Consider the following 17,665-nt stretch of genomic DNA (forward strand, 5'->3'; position numbering starts at 1 on the left):
ACTCGTTGTGGAGGATTTTGGCCCAACTCAATTTGGCCGATAGGTCAACTATGACCCCGAGCAACTTTGATCGCATGTGGAGATGATACGTGGTCTCCAAAGAACATTGGGTAGAGCCGGATGAATAGTCATCCACGAGGGTAATTTTTATTTTTTAGGTGTTTAATTATGTAATTTTTAATTTATAGGATTTTAATTATGTAATTTTTAATTTTTAGTATTTTAATTATGTAATTTTTAATTTTTTTGTAATTTGTAATATTATTATGGATATTTTTAATGCATTTTAATTTTATGGAAATATTTTTATTTAAATTGAATAATAGAAAGGTGAGACCCTTGAGCTTGTCCTTGCGAAAGAGCACGGATGTGGATGCTGTGCTCTTCAGAGAGTAATAGTGGACCGGATCCACATCTGTCACAAGAACACGGACGTGAATGCTCTAAATAATTACGTCAAGATCGTCAGATGATTTTCCCGTATTATTAATTCGGCGGTGGAGCGAGAAAATTTGTATTTTTCAGCTTCACTTTCCCATGCTGCATCTCTCTCTGTATGAATAATCACACAAACAAAAAAAAATCCAGTTAGGTTGCAATAAAATAAAATCTCGTGTCAGTTTCGTTTCAATCGCCATGTTCCACTAAACTACAATTACATCCACGATTGTCGCTCGACCCCTTCCACAGAGGCCATCGTCATAAAGGTGGAATACGGAAAGTGTAATTTATCACTTTTATGTTGTCAGCTGCCAACTGATTGTGAAATTGTCGGAGAGAGAGAGAAATATCGACAAGAGCTCAAAGCTTTCCGATTTAACTGGAAGTTGATTGGAGAGACTGAAAATCAAGACGATGGGCCGTTTCGGAGAGAAGATCACATCGTTCTTCAACAATCGATGGCTGGTTTTTGTGGCTGCAATGTGGGTGCAATCGTGCGGGGGGATCGGGTATGTGTTTGGGAGCATATCGCCGGTGATCAAGAGCTCTTTGAGCTATAATCAGAGGCAGGTTGCGAGTTTGGGGGTGGCCAAGGATTTAGGTGACAGCGTTGGGTTTTTGCCTGGGATTTTATCGGATTTTCTGCCTTTGTGGGGTGTTTTGCTGATTGGGGCGATTCAGAATCTGATTGGATATGGTTGGGTTTGGCTGGTTGTTACTGGGAGAACTCCTGTCTTGCCATTGTGGGCTGTGAGTATACCTTTTCTTGTCAAGTTTCTTCAGCTTTTTGATCCATTGACTTTTGGCCTTTTGCTCAGTTTGATCGAGATCGTGTGTTTGTGTGTGTTTTTTGAATTTATTCCACGATATATTTTGGTTGTTGGGCTTTTTTTGGGATTGTAAGGTGTTGAATTTGAATGATGCCATCTGAGCTAAGGTTCATAATTTGTGACTACTAATATGAAATGATTTGTGCCTCTGTTTTTCAGTTCAAGATCTTGTGGATTAAGATGTGCTTTGTGGATTAATGAAAATATGAAATCAATATTGCCTTATCTGGAATCAGTTGTTTTCTAGATGTACTGCTTAAGAACTTGTGATAGTAAGGTGGAGTGAATATTGATCTAAAGGTGTTGTGTTGATGGGTGTAAGTCCAGGGGATTAATTCATACCCATGAAATGCAGTGGTTTTTCTCTGTTAAAATAGTTTTTTACTATAATTGAAGAAAGCTTTTGTGATGGATGCTGAGGATCATATTGACCTTGTATTCCTGTTTTAATCATTTGATGCAGATGTGTGCTTTATCTGCAATAAAACTAGTTCTAAAATCTTTGTGTGTGGAGATGTAAATGGTTACTCTAACATTCTCGTGACTAGTAGTCTAAAGGCATAGCCGGTCGGTCAGTCTATTTGCTGGTGGTCCTGCTCAAATGACAATTTAGAAAGTCCTTGGAATTTGATATTTGCAGCTATTAACTAAGTAATGGCACAGTTCTCTTCTTGTTTTGACCGATTATATCCTTTCGTGTGCAGATGTGCATTCTTATCTTCGTGGGAACAAATGGCGAGACCTATTTCAATACAGCAGCACTTGTCTCTTGTGTGCAAAACTTCCCAAAGAACAGAGGCCCAGTTGTGGGGATACTCAAGGGGTTTGCCGGGCTGAGTGGAGCAATCTTGACTCAGATATATGCATTGTTGCATTCTCCCGACCAAGCTTCTCTGATATTTATGGTTTCAGTTGGCCCAGGAATAGTGGCCATTTCGCTAATGTTCATCATCAGGCCTGTAGGAGGTCACAGACAAGTAAGATCGTCTGACGGGTTCAGTTTCTCAATCATTTACGGTGTATGCCTTATTTTGGCTGCTTATTTGATGGGGGTCATGCTCGTGCAAGATCTAGTCTACGTGAGCGAGACTGTCATTACAATCTTCACTCTGATTCTATTTGCCCTTCTGTTGTTCCCTATTGTCATCCCTATCTTCTTGAACTTTTTTCGGGACCCAAAATCACCAGCAGAAGAGGCACTTCTCAGCCCAGATAAGCAAGAGTCGAGCAAATCCCAGGATAGTTCTCAAGATATCTTATTCAGTGAAAGTGAACTGGAGGATGAAAAGCCAAAAGAAGCAGATCTTCTTCCTGCTTCGGAGAGGCGAAAGAGAATGGCTCGGCTCCAGTCGAGAATAGCGCAGGCCGCTGCAGAAGGAGCAGTAAGAATCAAGAAACGAAGGCCACATCGGGGGGAAGATTTCACTATGATGGAGGCATTGATAAAGGCTGATCTTTGGCTTATCTTTTTCTCTCTTATGTTAGGTTCTGGTTCTGGATTGACTGTGATTGATAACTTGGGCCAAATGAGTGAGTCTCTAGGTTACGACAACACCCATGTTTTTGTCTCTATGATCAGCATCTTTAACTTTCTAGGCCGTATTGGTGGTGGCTATTTCTCTGAGAGAGTCGTCAGGTAACAATCTCATCTACACTCATCAATCAACGCTCGATAGTATTACATATCTATGATAATTTATTCTCACTAAATTGTTTAATTTTGCTTCCAAAAGCGAATATGCATATCCAAGGCCTGTAGCCATGGCAGTTGCTCAAGTCTTTCTCGCGATTGGTCATTTTCTCTTTGCTATGGGATGGCCCGGCTCAATGTACGTTGGAACTCTCCTTGTTGGCCTTGGCTACGGAGCACACTGGGCCATCGTACCTGCTGCAGCATCCGAATTGTTTGGTCTGAAGAAGTTCGCAGCTCTATATAATTTCCTTACCATGGCGAATCCTGCAGGTTCTTTGATAATGTCAGGTGTTCTTGCGAGTTCCATATACGACAGAGAAGCAGAGAAACAAGCTCACGGACAAAATTACATACATCGTGGTTTATCATTCTCGTTTCCAAATTTCTTGAGAGCAGAAGAATCTCTCAAATGCAAAGGTACCATTTGCTTCTTCGTGACTTCCTTGACCCTGTCAGGGCTTTGTGTGGTTGCTGTCATCTTGAGCTTGATTCTTGTCCATCGAACAAAGCCAGTATACCGTAACCTCTATGGTAGTTCTCGGAGGTAAGGTGAGAAATATTACTGAGCTAATCGGAAGGTTTTTTTTTTCGGGAGTTAATTGGCAGTATGCCTGTCTACAGTTTGTTGCAATGTTATCATATTTTGGTTGTTTGTAATTCTATCATTTCTTCTTCAATCAAAGGTAGCAGCAAAATTTGGTTGGTGGAAAAGCATTGTGGTGTATTCTTTTTTGATTACAGGCTCAAATTATTTGAGTGAGTATATGTACGATGTTTGTGATTGTATTTGGTAATACTGTCCTCGTATTCTTTGGCAAGATTTTTATGACCAAAGATTGATTGTTGAATGAGATTGTTCTTGCTTTGTGAGGGTGGTTAATAGGTCTCCCTCATACTAGATTAACTAATTAAGTAGTAAATTGGAGATTATATTTTCTTTTCAGATGTCAAGAGTGGCTTCACGGATAAAATTTATGATATGAAACTCTTATCGCATATCTGTTTTATTCTGTTGGCTTACATGTTAGACTAAAAAATGTTGTGGTATTGAATTGGTAAAGTGAATGGTGATGCAAACTAAAAGTACGTCATATGTTGATCAAAGCCCAAATTTTAAATTAACTTTATAAATAGTTAAAGTGAAGAAAGAATAATATAAGAGAGATAATATTATAAATAATTATTCTCTCTTTATGTACTCTATCTACACTTTAACTATGCATTATCAATTTTAATTGGACAAGCGGTTAATTAATAATGAAGTTCAACAATACAACTAGAGATAGCTCAAGTTCCTTGGACCAGCAGTTAACTGTGGATGCAATACAACAAGAGAGATACAACACAAAGTGCAAAATTCGTGCATGATAGAGGAGAGATCGAAAAAGAGTCAAAAACACAAATCTACCAGCAAGTTTTTCACCCTGCATGGTCCGCGATCAAGTCACTATCGCATGGTCAAATCTTCTCCAATCGGGCTAAAATTTTGAGAGTGAGATATATATTGAGGTTTGTCAAGGCATCCTATTCTTGATGTCTTGTTGATGATAGTTGTATTCCCTAGTGTTGGTTGAAGGGAAGAAATTGTATCCCAATTATTTTTATTATACTGGAAGTTGTTCAGAGTTGATTCCATGATTATTTTCCCGCATTGGGGTATTTTATATAAATCTTAGTATCCTTATTTTTTGTTGCATTGGATGTCTTCTTATTGATTGATCCAAGTTTGGCCCAATTCTATTTTTCTCTTTTGTTCCGTCACATCATGGCCAACCTTCAGTCCTCCTATCTTCTCAAAGCCCTCCCAATAACCCTCTAATTTAATATGTTTTAATTCTTAGTGTTTATCAAATATTTAAAAAATGAAGACTCAATGAGTTGTATATATAGAAGTTGAAATATTTTTTTTAAATGAAAAATAGCTGATGTCAGTCGGACGACGCACAATAGGCGCCGAGCGACTGTCGCCCCCCCGCCCATCCCTGCGGCGCCCGCCGACCGTCGTCCCACGCCTCTCTTCGCCGTCGGGGGCTCGTCCGCACGGCGGCGGGACGGTGCCCCTACTGTGAGTGCTCTAAAGTTCGACATTTCACCCTCCACTCACAATCACAAATCACAGTAAAATGATTCGACGATTCTGCCCGAATAACCCCGATAAATTATAGGGTTAGAGCTATATTTTTGCGACCCGTATATAAAATGGACTATATAGGTAAGCCCGAATGGGTTGGTCGGTTAGGCGGGCTAATCCGCACAGATTACGGGTCAGCCTGACGGGTTGCACTTTCCAATTAATATAATAATAAATTTAAAATTTGTTTTGAATATAGATCTCATTTTCATTAGTTCTTGCTTGCATAAATTTTATGCATATTACATTTCAATATACTCCCTTCATCGTGTAGATTTTGTTACACTTTGACCGGACAAAGGTTTTAAGAAATGTAATGAAAAGTGAGTTGAAAAAATTAGTGGAAAGTAGATCCTTCTTTTATATATTAGTATAATACTCCCTCCGTCCACAAAAAATAGGATACATTGTGAATGACATGTGTATTAATGTGGAATTGGTAAAGTAAGGGAGAATTAGTGTTAATGGAATGTGGGGTCCACATTATTAGTAAGAGAGAAGGGAAAAGATTAAGAGAAAAGTAGTGTTAGTGGAATGTGAGGTCCATAATATTAGTAAGAGAGAGGGAAAAAAGTAAGAGAAAAGTTGTTGAAAACTTCCATTTTTTAAATGTGCTCTATTTTTTGTGGACAGCCAAAAATGGCAAATGTGCTCTATTTTTCGTAAACGGAGGGAGTAATAAAATGTGAGTTGGAATGAGTTAGTGTAATACGTGGTCGACTACCAAAAATTATTAAAAAACAAAATGTGACAAATTTTGTGGGACCAACAAAAAGGGAAAAATGTGACAAAATTTAATGGCTAGAAGGAGTTATATATATTTTAGAAATCTTAATGAAGATAAAATATTTCAATTATATGCTATACACTTTTGTTCTATGCAAATTTATGATTATATTTTTTCAGAAAACATTAGTTTTAAAATTATTCTTTTCTAAAGATAATGAGATTATATTTAACAAATACATAGTACTTTATTATTATTTTATACTCTCTTTTCTTTTTCGGCTCGTTCTAAACTATTTGCACTATTTATATTTTAATTAAGAATTATCGTATTTAATTAAAATGTTAGAGTTAATGAAGTGTTTCCTTATTACACTTAAATTATTAATTTAATTACGCTAATTGCTCAATTTTTAATTTTTGATCTAAAAAGAAAAATGTTTGAGTAACATCGGAGGTAGAAAGTACAATAATTGAGTTATCATTATAATAATTATATTGTTTACAAAATAAAGAAGATTAAGATTCAATTATTTTATTATGTGAAATAGTTGGAAAAGAATTCTAAGTTTTAATTAAACATAAATTGGAACGAAGCATTGTTTAACTTTTTTAGCCCGATTAGCCTGAAACCCGAAGAGTTTAGAGTCAAAAAATCATAACCAGAAAAACACAACCCAAATAACCCACACCGAATATTCTGACAACGTGGGCAAATTAGCCTGTAGTACCCCGGAAATTGTGACTTTATTATTATTATTATTATTTTTATTTGATGGCGTATTTTTTTTAATTAATATGGGTGTTGAATGAGAATTTCTTTTGTGGAAATTGAGTCTTTATGTGTTTGAGTTAATTATGTGAAATTAGTTGTTGTGAGTTATGTGAGTTAATGTGATTAAGCTTCCAATGTGTGAATTAAATTAAATGGGATAATGCATAATCATTCTAGCCATTTAATTTGAAATTTTCGGCCCTCCTATTTATTGGAAATAATACTTTCTTTCTTGGATTTAATTAATTGCTTTGGAATATTTATCCAAATTAAATCCAAACCAAATTATCCCTATGCTATTCTAAATAATTTTCGACCCCTTGGCCATCCCTTGAGATTTTCGAAATCTTCTATTAATTAGGAGAATGAATTATTTTTGTAGATTTAATTGGTATCTTGTTTATCTCTTTCCTTGAATTAAAATCCAATTAAATCTTACCATATCTTGGCAAATCTCTCCATATCTATTTTAATTAGGATTTGTTTCTTTCTTTCCCTAAAACCTCATAATTTTCGCCCATATGTCTTTCAATTACTTGTGAGATTAATTTATTTGTTACCTATTTTGTGGGAGTTTTTTTCCTACAAGAAATTACCAAATTTAAATCATATTCCTATTTGATTTGAGGATTTAAGTATTTTTCCTTGATTTTTCCCATTATACACGCCCCTTTTTATTTCCCCACTTGGAGATTCTTGAATTATTTTGTTACCTTATTTATGAGATACTCAATATCTTTTTACATATTTTGTGAGTATTTTTCTCTCCAAGTAAATACCAAAAAAATATCTATGCTAATCAAATAGCAATTTTCGAAAATTACTCCCCCACATACTACACACCTATTTTCCTTTTAATTGTGAGATTTATTCATTGACCTCTATTTTATTCTTACACAATTTTAATTGCTTTATTGTGGGATTTATCCTAGACTATAAATTAAAAGACCCCTAACCCTAGCCCTCATATTTTCGCTTTCCTCTTCTCTACATACCACACGTCTCTCTCTTTCTCTCATTCTCCACCAATCCTTCACCAATTCCTTGTTCTTGCATCATTGTGGAGTTGGAAATTCAAGATTCATCGAAGAATCACATCATTCGTCACAATTGTTTTTCAAGAGAAAGGTATACTTTGATTCATCTTTCTCTTTCTTACCATTGAATCCATGTTTCTTGATCCCCTCATGCATATAGTGAGTGTAGAAATCGTAGATCTAAAAATTAATCGGTTGGGAAGGATGTTTGCATGAGAAAGTATGTGTATGTGCGTGTATGTATGTGTGTGTGTGTGAGTTTGTGGGTGATTCATTGGTGAATGCTATGTGTAAATAGGGGAACATGGTTGTGATGTCGTTTTTCAAGCATGAATATGTGTTGAAAGCATGAATATGTATGTGTGGATGAATGATAGACAAACCCTAGTTTGTAAATGTTGAGCATGAAAACTGTGATGTTCGGACAGTAGGTCCCGACGAGTGTTTGGCCGACCAAACGATCTTATTTTGAAATGAATTTTTAACTGAGTGAAATTTTTAGTGTGTTCTGTGTTGTGTCAAACTTTCAGCCCCTTTTGTCGAAAGATGAAGTTTTAACAAATTTTTCAATCGAACTGCGCAGTACTGCTAGAATGGTGTGTTCCGTCCAGTGATATTCGTTTTTGTTTTGACCAATCAAAAGACATGATTTTGGTGTGAAATTTTAAATTAGTAAAGCTTTATGTGTCTACTATGTGGTGACCAAAGTTTAGGGTCATATGAGGTCGGATGGAATTTTAATGATTTTTACAAAACGACTGCGCTGTTCTGGCAGATTCATGTCTTGATTGAAATAGTCTTGTTGGCAAGTTTTGAATGAAATACATGATACATGTGTGAGTAAGAACTTATCCTATGATGTGATTATGCGTTGCACGTTGATGTATGCCAAAGGGTTTGTATCATTTATGATGGTGAACGTTGGGATGGGCAATATGAGAAAACGGTGAGAGGAACGATATGGCATGCATGAGTAATGTGTTGATAGAAAACTGATTGTGTTGTATTATGTGGTTATGATGTTGATAAGGGTTGTTGTGCGTACGTGGGTACGAAGAGCAAGGATTTCAATAAAGTTGTGAACCGTGTTTGTAAGCAATCGAGGTGGGCTTTCTTTACTAAACTCTTTTACGTTTCAAAAATATGATTGTGGAGCTATAAGGGTGGTTTAAAGTGTTATGTCATACCATGATTGTTTTGATGTTGAGATTGTTGTTTGATGCCTAGTTCGTTTGAGCTTGCTCAGTTAGGCTATAGGACTGTGATTGTTTTGATGTTGAGATTGTTGCATGATGCCTACTTCGTTTGAGATTGCTCCGTTAGGCTATAGGGCTATGTGTGAAACGAATTCGGGTCTGAGTAGGGCCGCAAACCCTATCAGGCTATGTACACAGGTGGGATCGGGAGCCGTCCTTGCTAGTCGGTCGGTCTCGTGGGCGAATAGTGTGGCCACACTTTCGTCGCACTATGGTAAGAGGATAAGATTGATTGATTGTGGATAAAGTGGGGAGATTGTTTTGACTGGCCAGTCTACGAAAATATTTTGTGATACTCGATGATATTCTTTTCTAAAATGTTAAAACTCGAGTTCACTATGGTATGGATGACATAACTTTTATCAAATATTTTGGCGTGTGTCCACTGAGTATGTCAAGTACTCAGCCCCGCATATGTTTTTTTTATGTGCAGGTTGAGCGGTGATGTTGCGGAGGATGTTGAGTCGAGACTTAAGAAATTCCGGATGCGTCGTGTCTTCATACATAGGCGTCTCCCTATGACTCTCTAGACACCTTTATTCCGTTGTCTTGTTTCGAATCGTTCTTGATAAAGTCTTTTGTTTTGCTCCACACTACTTTATGACATTAATTACCTTGAGATATTAACCCGCTGCTTAATTGTTTAATCGATTAAAACTTTTCTTTTGAAACTTTGTTTAAGAAATGTTGACTATGAGCTCTCAGGCTGAAGACCTTAACCTCAGCGGCTGAAGACCTTAACCTCAGTCTCATTTGATGATCTGAGATATGAGCTCTCAGGCTTACAAATGTTGACTAGGCTTAAGAAATTGGATGGAAATCCACATGTAAAAAAGCTATTTGTGTCATTGTCCAACTTGAAATCTTAAGAGGGTACCGTTTTAAAAGCATGCCTTGTTTTGGATGATCTTGCTATTCTACAACGTGTCAAAACACTCAAATTGGATTGACGCCTTGATAGGTTGCCAAATAGTTTAGTTTCCCTTCCAAGCTAACTTCCTTGACATTGGCTAATAGTTGTCTTGATGAAGATCCCTTGCCACTAATACGGAAGCTACCTAGCTTAGAGTACCTCAAATTGCAGAATGCCTACACACGTCAACAAATGAGGATCATTAAAGAAGATTTACCCTATCTTCAAGTCTTGTGCATCGAAGAGTTATGGCACCCGAGGAGTCTACAAATTCAAAACGGTGCATTGGTTCATCTTGAGAAAATAGAAATCCGCAGTTGTCCAAATCTGGACACCCTCCCGAAAGAGGTTCGGTCAATGTGGAAGCTGGAGAAGTTAAAGATGGAGACAACCAAAACAATTTCAACAAACATCAGGAAGTCACACTCAATCACTAAAATAAGGTTTGTGGATATCAATCCATAGACACGGTTATTGATAATAGGCCCTATTCTTCTCGTCTCTCTCATATGTGTAAGTGTTTATAACTTTATGCTAATGGTGTTTATCTTGAATTGCATTATGATCATTGTGTTGTTAAAGACAATTATTCATACCAACCAACTTTTGGTGGATGTTAGTTGTTTTGTAGTGTTCTGTGGCCCTCAAGAAGATCGTGCGTGTTGTATTATAGCTAGCCCTCGTGGCGTGGGTGCTTCATTAATCGTGGCGATGCGAACAAGGACTTGAACAAGATAACTGGAGGGATTGTCTCTACTCTTGTAGGTGCAGTGAGATGGATGGTGAAGACATTGTGGGTAAAGATAGTTGCTTCCACTTTTCATGTCAAGACCTACTTTGATAGGATTCAGGACTTCATTTTTCAGGATAAATATATCATTCATACAAAGTGGATTACGCTCGTTTCAATTATTACAAAAAGTTTTAAGTTTACATAATTAGTACAAAACGTTTCGGTGACGTTTCATTTTAATACAAATCCTAATGACAGTTTCTCTGTCAATTATATACTTATGTTAAGGTCTGACTCATCAACTCCATGGCAAAATAATTAGTACCATTCCTGCAATTTTTGGAGAAATCTCAGTAAGCAATGCAAGTGTTTTGTGGCAAACTTTAACTCTCTCTCTCTCAAAATTTATAGCAGAGGTTTTGTGTTGGTTAAACTTTAAGCAAAGATTTCTAATGGCTTTTTACAATCAGTAGCTCTTGTTTCTGTTTTTGGATTGAAAATCAGAATATTCATAATTTAAAAGGTCGTTGTCAACAAAAATAAAGCACAAAAAACTGGAAGTGGGCTAGCAGGCCAACAATGGCAAAACAAGCAATTCGTGCCAAATTTTAATCGAGAAAGCAAAATGGCAATTTGCCTACTGTCTGTGTCTTTGTTCTAGCCTTCTATATTCTATCATCTTGTGTATTTTAAAGAGTTAAATGCCAAATAATTAACAGAGCTAAAACCTTGGTTACTATTTGTATTAAAATGAAAGGTCTGTATTATTATGTAAACTTGAAACTTATTTTTACTAATTTGAAACTCAAGAGTGATACATTTAATGGTGTATTTATCCCCCATTTTTCATCTCTATATACTTCAGGCGCTGTCTGGGATGATGCTAGTGAGACTTAGAGTTTATGCATTGATTGCCAAATAGTTGAAATACCAAAGACTAATAGGAAAAATCTATGTAGAATAAATAATTATGTGTAAATAGTTTATTCAAATTAACTTGAAATTAAGCTCAAAGGATATAAATGGATATCTAATTGGGCCAAACTCATTATTGTTGAATACAAGCAACAAACCCTCCTGCTGGCTAACAAACTGCTGCATCTTCAGCAGCAGAGGCAAGAACCAGTTGAGGTTGAACCACAATGCCTTCTCTGATTTCTTTTCTAGCTCTTCTTCGCTCGCGTTGTAATCTGAACGATTCCCTCTTTCGTGCTCTGTAACTGTTGGGGTTCTTGGGTTGCACTTCTCGGGGGTAGACACTAATCTGTTTATTGCATTAAGTTTGAGTGAAATTAGGCATTACCCCCACATTGATGGAATTGGAGGAAGCTGCAAGCATGTGAAGATGAATGGCTTACCTTTTTCTTGTCTGGTCCAAACTTCTCAAACTTCACTAGTCCATCGATCAAGGCAAAAATAGTGTGATCCCTACCGAGCCCAACGTTGTTGCCGGGATGAAACTGCACAAAATGTGGGGAAAGTAGTATGAGTAACAAGAACAGGGTGATTCAACAAAGATGGAACACACACATTCACATTGTACTTTTCTAAGATAACCAAGTGTAGCCGCGAGGTTTTGATGAGGGTTTATGTCAGCATAAGCCTAAGTCCTTGAAACACTAGAAATCAAGATAGGTTATTCTTGAACTCAAGCAATCAGCACAAAGAGAGTTTTATTATTGAGACGATCGTGAATTCAAACAAGCTACAAAAAGGCCTCACAAAAACAAAATTTGCACACTTTGCAACTCTGTGAAGAGGAGATTCCTATTCACATGAAATCACTCAATATAGCATTTCTGTTTAGCTTGCACTAGTAACACTATAATACGATAGTCAAAGGATAAAATGCAAATAAAAACGATACGGGACCCATTGCCGATTTCCAGGTTGGGATTTCGGAGGACTTGTGCAAAATATAGCTAATGGCACCCAGAGTTTATAACGACTAACAAACACTGGAAAAAGGCATGTAGCCAGTTGTCCTATACACATTGTGTAAACCAACAGTGCAGATATAGCCTCATACTTAAGAATAATTTCACATCACATTCACAAAAGCAAAACCTCAATACTATTTTCAGAAAGAACCACATTAATACCAATTTATTTGTGGAACTACATTACATAAATAGAAAAAAAAAGTCACCTATTTGCACTTGAACCAAGCTATCTGGAGTACTAATATTTAGCACTAATGAAGTTTGACATTCCAACCTCCATAAGGTAACACAATGTAACATTTCACATTTCATCCTCTAATCACATATATAACACCCATAAGGTTTGACATTTCCAATTGTATATAGCTCTGACAAGGTTCAATCTCTCGCCCTTCAACAGCATACATACTAATAAAATTCGACATTTTCAATTGCATATATCACTAATAACGGAGTACTAAGGTTCAATCTCTCACCATTCAACCGCATACACCACTAATAAAATTCGACATTTCCAGTTGCATATATCACTAATATGGTTTAATCATTCACCCTCTCTAAAGCTTGGCATCTCACCCTCCAACCACAAATAAACCTAATAAGGTTTGAAATTCACAATCGTATATAGCAGCAATAAGATTCAACGATTCTGCACTCCAACATTCAATTAATCATACACCCCCCAACGGCATATAGCACTAACAAATTTCGACATCGCATCCTACAATTGTTCTATTCATTCATGGAACAAGAGCACCGGCCTTTCAAACATCCTAGCTAGTTCATCCAGCAATAAGTAAATGAGCCTAAATTAATACCTCAGCAACTCCAAAGAGTTCAAACAATCAAACCTCAAAATCACAATGCTCCAAAGCAAAATTCTGTAACTTATCATCAACAAAAAACTCAAGTACAAAAAACCACACAGAATTAAGGAGAGAGAGGGAGGGAGACCTTGGTGCCGCGTTGGCGGACGATAATGGAGCCAGCCTTGGCTGCTTGATCGCCGAAGATTTTGACTCCAAGCCGCTGGCCCGGCGAGTCGCGGCCGTTCTTAGTGCTTCCAGCTCCTTTCTTGTGCGCCGACTCAATCGTCAGCGGCGGCTTCATCGGAAGCATAACGGAGGCGTTTTGCCCCATGTGAATCAAACCGAAATCGCCTCTGAAAAATGAAGACGAGGAGCTGGAGCCGATGGAAAGCCCTTTGAACGCCCCCGCCAGATTGAAACTCAAACTCACAGCCGCCATTGCTATCTGCAAATCAACTCGTCTCTCAAAAATGAACTTATATCCACACAAATTTTGAGAAACTGAATAAAAAGTAATAATAAAAAAATTAAAAAGAACAATGTTAATGAGAGATTAAGTTTACAGTTTAGAATTGGCGGGTGCTTACAATTGAAGAGATGGAATGGGAGAAGTGGAATAATGTGTGTGGAAGGAGAAGAAATCAGTAGATTTCAAAACCTTATCGATGCAGTATGTGAGCTCCATGCACCTGATTTTTCCTCTGCTGATGACGTGCCACGTAACTTCATTTTGATTTTTGTTTTTCCAAAACAAAAACAAATAATAGGAGTATTTTATAGTTCAAACAAATACTTAAATTTTGTACAAACAGCAAGTATTTATGTACAGTTTAGCAACTGTTTTAGTAAATTAGCATAATAAAGTCATTATGGTCTTTCTCTATCTGATCACAAAATGAATAACAGAGGTCATTGTTTCCTTATTTTCACTCAGGCCATGTTTGGTTAACGGGAAAGTAAAGCTGACAAAGAAAATGATTCCCTGGAAAATGAATCCCGAGAATATGATTCCTAATAACTTACTTTCCTGTGTTTGGAAAATATCAAGATTTTAAATTTTATATTTGATTTAAACACCAAACTAAAATTATACCCCTACTTATTATTATTTTTATTTATAAAAAAGAATAATAATATAAAAATTTTAATAAATTATTAATTACAAATGATAATAATTATATTATTATATTTATTAGTTTAAATATGAATTATTCATCATAATATATAATAATATAATTACAATTATAGTTACATGAAGTATTATTATCATAAATTATTATAATAATAAATCTGTTTATTAGAATCATAATCATACATATTTACGGATATTATAATTGAATAAATATTATAATTTGAAATTTCACCATAACTTTATTGATTAATTATTAATTTATAAAATAATAATTGTATTATTTATTATTATATAATTTATATTATATAATTATATTTTAATTATTTAATAAATTATTATATGATAATAACAATATATATAAATATTATAATAATATAGTTATAATTATGATAATTTTAATCATAGTTATTTATTATACCATAATTAAGTATGGTTTATAATTTTAAAATATTTTTTCTAGATTGTAAATAATAATAATAATAATAATAATAATAAAACTATACTTATATTACATTAAATATGTAAGAATCCTAAGACCTGGAAAAAGAATACCTAAGAAAAGTTAGGATTCAGAATCTTGAAAAGTTGTACTAACTTTCATTGTCTCGGGATTCTAATTACTTTCCCAATTTAATTAAAAACCAAAACAAACACACGATTTTAAAATTTAAGGAATCAGATTACTTTCCCAGATAGAATTTTGGCAACCAAACATGGCCTAAGAGTTAAATTGAACACAGCCCAAGATTTACATATTCCACGCAAATGTTACAACAAGGTTGGCTTCCTAGAAGCAATTGCCAAATTATATTCCAGGCTTAACTGAGGCCACTATATTGGCTGAAAAACTGGGGTCACTCTTCTTCCAACAATGTCTTGAATTTGCTCGACTGATAAGAGCGATGTGTCTGGTTCAAAGCCAGCATTCTCCATTTGTTGATGAATCTGCAAATCAGATGTTGAAGGATTGAGTGACATCGTAAATTTATTCAACTTGGATACAGTAGAAAAGTAAATATAAATAAACCAAAAGCTTGAATCTGTCCATTTTTATCGAAGTGACCTGAAAACGATGCCTCAGTTTAAAGATACAGCAGCTAATGAAATGTATGCTAAGTTTATTCAATAATCTGGGAGTGGTTTCTGAGACATAGTTTGCTACTGTTTATGCTGTGATGCTGACTGTTGCTTCATTTTACTCCATAAGATATTTAGACAGATAACTGTTGCTAAGATACATCTGGATTAATAAATGTTGGCTTATATCTTGATTTAATATATAAGGCTGAGACTGATACAAATACCAATCAGTCAACACAGATTTGCTAGAAGTAAAATGAAAGAAGATGGCGAAGGTTTATGGAAAGAAGTAAATGAATTTAATAAATATCCAAAAAGTGAAAGTTGATTCCTACCAGTATGATCACAGGTATAAGATGAAAATAGATACACGGCTAAGTTGAATCTAACCATACCTTTTCAAGGATTGCAGACTGATCATCCAGCTGGAAGTTGCGCATGTTCTTCAACATCTCCAGTTGCTGTAAATGTGCTGATTCAGACTAAGCATTGTTTTTAATAAATCTAATGATTTGGAAATAATATAAGTTAAACAAACCTCTGCTTCTAAACGCCGCAGCATTTCAGTTCTTTCTGCAAATCTTTCTGGTCCAAGTTCTGCTTCCTCACAAGCTATCTCTTCCCTTTAAAATCAAATGGAATATAAAATGGCAAAAGGGACCTTTTCCCAAGCGGAATGCAATGGAAATTGAAAGAGAAAGGCATGGAGAAAAAATGTTATTTTCTTGTTTGTTCCAAGCCTTGATCTCAAATAATATGATTGTTTCTATATCGATTGCATTTACATAATGGAACGAGCATTTTCCCACACCAAATGGTTGAAAATTAGGTCTAATGGATTCAGAGTAATAAACCCATAATTCATGATAGAAGAAACTAGAAAGATAACATACATTCATGACCCAAACAATAAATTAGGTGCTGCAGTTTAAGAAAAAGTATACACAGAATAAAATGTAATTAGTTTAAATTACTTCATTTAGATATAACACTTACTTTGCTACAAAACCATAGAACTGAATTATCAAATCTCGATCATCCTCATAAGCCAAGCTCACTTTTCCCAAGCAAGATAAGCCAAACTGTGGGTCTGAATAGAGAAGTAAAATATTCTCAATCATCTAACTTCAACTATGCCAATATCCTATGAGTAGTAATCTACAAATGAAATTTAAACAACACAGCAAACAGATATCTGAAGATTTCCAGCTACAGCCACACTATATGCATCCTGACAAGTTTTCATCACGAACAAGTTTTTTGGATACAACAAGCAAGCATTATACGAAAGCAGTGTCTCTAGCCAAAGGCTTTTCAGTTCAAGCAAGAGTTTATTCTCAGAGAGAACCATATCAGTATGCTAATTTTACAAAGCAAACTCCATGAAATCTAAGAACTTCAAACCAAAAATCACTCACCAACTCCCATCTCCATGAAAATCTCCTCTTGAATTGTTGTGGTTACAGCTACAGGCTCCTGTACGCATTTAAATCCAATTGCTAAATTGTGGAAAAATCCAAGGAAAACACAAATGTAAAGAAGAGAAAATTTGCAGAAAACTAAAAATATTCCTTCAGCTGAAACCTAATCTAGTATTTGGCCTTACAATAACATTTCAAATTCAAATTTAGCATAATCAAAGCAGAAGGAATAATCAAATGAAGTAAATCTGTCAATTAACCTGCTTGTCATTGACGGCATCAGCAATCCGTGTCTTCACCTCTAAGGCCGTTCCCAATCCCAAGCAAACGAATCTCAGCAGCAGAGATGCAATTGAAAAATGTGGTGAAAACAGAAAGAGAAATAAAAGGTCGATAATATACCAGGCTGCGAGATGAGGGAGTCGAATCGATCAAAGAGATAAAGCAGTTGATCTCTAGATAACATTCCTGAATCTTGGAGCTCCATTGTTTGAGCTGTGTTTCTGATGTTCACTCGCGCTGAACAAAGGCCTCTGCCCGATTATCAATTTAATCCAGATATTAAAAATAAAGCAGTTTAATGGTTTTTATATTATTTTAATTTAATTTCATAGTATACTTCTTTTTAATAAAGTTAAGTTAATAATTTCAACAATGTGCCAAGCTCAAGTACTACAGTTCAATGTACCATGATTTCGTTCTATTATCATTGCTAATTATATTATATAATTATTCATCTAAAATT

The 17,665-nt window shown here is 35.5% G+C and overlaps 3 protein-coding genes across 4 annotated transcripts; 1 reads left to right on the top strand and 2 right to left on the bottom strand.

Annotated features, from left to right (window-relative positions):
* The first annotated feature begins 506 nt into the window (after positions 1 to 506).
* LOC121763322 (protein NUCLEAR FUSION DEFECTIVE 4-like) lies at positions 507 to 3,782 on the top strand. Its single transcript, XM_042159322.1, has 3 exons — positions 507 to 1,191; positions 1,976 to 2,907; positions 3,005 to 3,782. The coding sequence occupies exons 1-3, from the start codon at positions 856 to 858 to the stop codon at positions 3,510 to 3,512; spliced, it is 1,776 nt and encodes a 591-aa protein (XP_042015256.1). The 5' UTR covers positions 507 to 855; the 3' UTR covers positions 3,513 to 3,782.
* Positions 3,783 to 11,473: 7,691 nt separating this feature from the next.
* LOC121763936 (50S ribosomal protein L27, chloroplastic-like) lies at positions 11,474 to 13,972 on the bottom strand. 2 transcript variants are annotated; one of them, XM_042160025.1, is made up of 4 exons: positions 13,875 to 13,972; positions 13,433 to 13,732; positions 11,894 to 11,995; positions 11,474 to 11,799 (listed from the first exon to the last, which is right to left on the bottom strand). In XM_042160025.1, exons 2-4 carry the CDS (start codon positions 13,724 to 13,726, stop codon positions 11,620 to 11,622), a joined length of 576 nt encoding a protein of 191 aa, XP_042015959.1. In that variant the 5' UTR covers positions 13,727 to 13,732; positions 13,875 to 13,972; the 3' UTR covers positions 11,474 to 11,619. The 2 variants fall into 2 exon arrangements, with proteins under 2 accessions (XP_042015959.1, XP_042015960.1); XM_042160026.1 differs by having other exon boundaries at positions 13,851 to 13,909.
* Positions 13,973 to 15,077: 1,105 nt separating this feature from the next.
* LOC121763862 lies at positions 15,078 to 17,480 on the bottom strand. Its single transcript, XM_042159950.1, has 7 exons — positions 17,323 to 17,480; positions 17,181 to 17,221; positions 16,918 to 16,975; positions 16,496 to 16,589; positions 16,038 to 16,122; positions 15,895 to 15,960; positions 15,078 to 15,364 (listed from the first exon to the last, which is right to left on the bottom strand). The coding sequence occupies exons 1-7, from the start codon at positions 17,405 to 17,407 to the stop codon at positions 15,251 to 15,253; spliced, it is 543 nt and encodes a 180-aa protein (XP_042015884.1). The 5' UTR covers positions 17,408 to 17,480; the 3' UTR covers positions 15,078 to 15,250.
* Between the last annotated feature and the right edge of the window lie 185 nt (positions 17,481 to 17,665).

This window comes from Salvia splendens, chromosome 14 (genome assembly GCF_004379255.2).
Source record: "Salvia splendens isolate huo1 chromosome 14, SspV2, whole genome shotgun sequence".
Lineage (NCBI taxonomy): Eukaryota > Viridiplantae > Streptophyta > Magnoliopsida > Lamiales > Lamiaceae > Salvia > Salvia splendens.

Bases quoted from the DNA above. Each gene is read 5' to 3' on its own strand.
- LOC121763936 (XM_042160025.1), bottom strand. From the start codon at position 13,726: ATGGCGGCTGTGAGTTTGAGTTTCAATCTGGCGGGGGCGTTCAAAGGG. The intron at 11,996-13,432 runs GTCTCCCTCCCT...CATTTTGTGCAG, and splicing joins TCCGCCAACGCGGCACCAAG to TTTCATCCCGGCAACAACGT. The intron at 11,800-11,893 runs GTAAGCCATTCA...TGCAATAAACAG, and splicing joins TTGGACCAGACAAGAAAAAG to ATTAGTGTCTACCCCCGAGA.
- LOC121763322 (XM_042159322.1), top strand. From the start codon at position 856: ATGGGCCGTTTCGGAGAGAAGATCACATCGTTCTTCAACAATCGATGG. The intron at 1,192-1,975 runs GTGAGTATACCT...TTTCGTGTGCAG, and splicing joins CTGTCTTGCCATTGTGGGCT to ATGTGCATTCTTATCTTCGT. The intron at 2,908-3,004 runs GTAACAATCTCA...TGCTTCCAAAAG, and splicing joins TTCTCTGAGAGAGTCGTCAG to CGAATATGCATATCCAAGGC.
- LOC121763862 (XM_042159950.1), bottom strand. From the start codon at position 17,407: ATGGAGCTCCAAGATTCAGGAATGTTATCTAGAGATCAACTGCTTTAT. The intron at 16,976-17,180 runs GTTAATTGACAG...AAATGCGTACAG, and splicing joins ATGCCGTCAATGACAAGCAG to GAGCCTGTAGCTGTAACCAC. The intron at 16,123-16,495 runs GTAAGTGTTATA...TTGATTTTAAAG, and splicing joins TTCTATGGTTTTGTAGCAAA to GGAAGAGATAGCTTGTGAGG.